Source organism: Cyprinodon variegatus, unplaced genomic scaffold (genome assembly GCF_000732505.1).
Source record: "Cyprinodon variegatus isolate N-32 unplaced genomic scaffold, C_variegatus-1.0 Scaffold274, whole genome shotgun sequence".
NCBI lineage: Eukaryota > Metazoa > Chordata > Actinopteri > Cyprinodontiformes > Cyprinodontidae > Cyprinodon > Cyprinodon variegatus.
Genome location: NW_015150727.1, coordinates 75,757 through 77,916, shown reverse-complemented (window position 1 = coordinate 77,916; position 2,160 = coordinate 75,757). Strand labels below are relative to the sequence as shown.

General features: G+C 42.5%; 1 protein-coding gene across 1 annotated transcript in view; it reads left to right on the top strand.

Moving 5' to 3' along the window:
- Positions 1 to 2,160, top strand: part of LOC107089961 (arf-GAP domain and FG repeat-containing protein 1-like) — a gene marked incomplete at its 3' end in the record, with an annotated part of 10,559 nt that overhangs the window by 6,011 nt on the left and 2,388 nt on the right. The window contains exon 7 of the mRNA XM_015383054.1: positions 1,003 to 1,150. Within this exon, the coding sequence (XP_015238540.1) occupies positions 1,003 to 1,150 (148 nt within the window). The remainder of the gene's footprint in view (positions 1 to 1,002; positions 1,151 to 2,160) is intronic.

Genomic DNA, 2,160 nt, shown 5'->3' with positions numbered 1-2,160 from the left:
CCGATGTCCGATATTCAGTTTTAAGGCCGATACCGATAGGGGGCCGATTATATCGTTCATCCCTAGTTTAAGATATATATATAAAAAAAAAAAACGCAGCAAAAGAAAAGCACATGTAACACGAGATAAACATTTCAGCAGAAGGAAAACATCGGAGGCTGGAGCCGCATGAAAGTCAGTCTGACATTTGAGACATTACTTGCGTGTACGATGAGCTCGTTCAATTTGTCCGTGAACGCCACCCACAGGCCATTGTCCTTGATGAGATGGAAGTTATTAACCGTCTAAAATAAATACATAAAACATCTGTTCATTCTATAAAGCAAAGTTCTACTTAACGAGTCTCAAACCAGAACAGAATGTTCATCTATTAAAAACATAATGAGATCTACGTCTAAAGATCAGAAAAGCAGCAATAAACTGCTTTCTGTGAGGCTCAAAGAGGATTACTACTTTATCCGTTTCCTGAACTCCCATCATGGGGAAAGTTTTCTGTTTTAATGTTTCATTCATTGTTTTTGCTCCAGTCTGTCCTGCTCACTATAAACGCGATGTGTGACTCCAAACCGACTCTTTCTCCGTGAGATCAACAGATTTTATTTAGTATTTTCCTCCAAAGCGGATGTGTTTCACTTTGCGTCTCTCTTCCTGTCAGACCCATGAAATTGCTGCTGAATTGCTGCGTAGTCCGACTAAAATATACCTGGGCTCTATCTCAGTTGGAGCTACGCTGCCCCCTGCAGGGAATCCTCTGCATTGACTTTCAATCAGCGCTAAACGCCACGACCTTTAAGACAAGATTTTCTGTCGGATCAGATGCTAAATGGGGTTCGGTGTGTTCTGGCCTTTATCCTGCCGCCCGCTCCAAACCTTTTCTTCTGTTTGTTTTTCCTTCATGTTTTGTGTTTGTGAGTTCTCTCCATACCGAGGCATCCTGCAAGTTAGAAATGAGGGGAAACTTAGCAGCTTTTTGTCCTAATGGTCATTGATGTTTGCTCGCAGGGGGAGGTGTGCCGATTCCCTCCGTGTCCAGTGCCGTTCCAGCTCAGTCGCAGAATGCAAAGTGCACAGAGGACCGCTACGCCGCGCTGGCCGAGTTAGACAACGAGCTGAGCTCCTCCGCCACCACAGCCAGCAGCAGCGTGCCAGGGTGAGACACCAGAAAGCCCACAAAACCTTCTTCTACTTCTTCCAAAACGATTCCTGAACCCCGTTCTCTGATGTTACATAAAGGGAAGCGGCTGTTCCAAACGTTGCATTTCCGAATTCTACCGAATGGTGCCCGACTTTATATATTGAATTTATAGAATAAAGTGAATGTGATTGGTCGATTATCAAGGGGGCGGGATTGTTGTGGTGGAAGGTTTGCAAGCACGTTTGGTTGTGGCCGGTTTGTCTGAAGCATGTTGCTAACCAGTTAGCCACCTCTGTGAATTGAATTAGACTCGGCCTAAAGAAGAAGAAAAAAAACAAAAAACGACAAATTTGAAAATAACAGAATCTGAGAAAAAAAAGTTTTTCACAAAAACTTCATTCGTTTAAAGGAAAAGTCCGGTCAGCGAGGAATAATCAATCGATCATTATTTATACCTAAGATTAATAAGATACAGGGTTCGTACGGGTGCTGGAAATCCTTAAAAATGCTTGAATTTTGACGTTGTGTTTTCAAGGTTTGAAAAGTGCTTATATTTTGGATGAACTGCTTGAAAATGCTTGAAATTGTAACTATTTCTTTCGCAACAAATACAGAGCCCGAAAATGAAACCTGCTCGCTTATGTGTGACTGCGATCTGCCAGCCCATTTCCATGTGTGACTCCGCCCCCATGAAACCACCACTTTGTTTATGCTAGTAACTGCTAGCTAGGAATTCACAGGCTAAGTTACTGAGTGACTGAGAGTACGGTGTGATAATGTAATGTTAGTATTGCTATCTTGGCGAGGCGGCTGCTGGAAAAAGTTTTAAAAAGGATCTTGAAAGTGCTTGAAAAGTGCTTGATTTTGACTTTGGAAAAGGTGTACGAACCCTGAAGATTGCAGTGATTTAATGAATTTAGCGTTAATAAGTAAAAAAATGCGAACAATAATTTTCATTGCCTGGGAGCGGCCATTTTCGCCCAAATATAATAACACCTCCCTGCTGCCATCTTCTGGCAGCGACG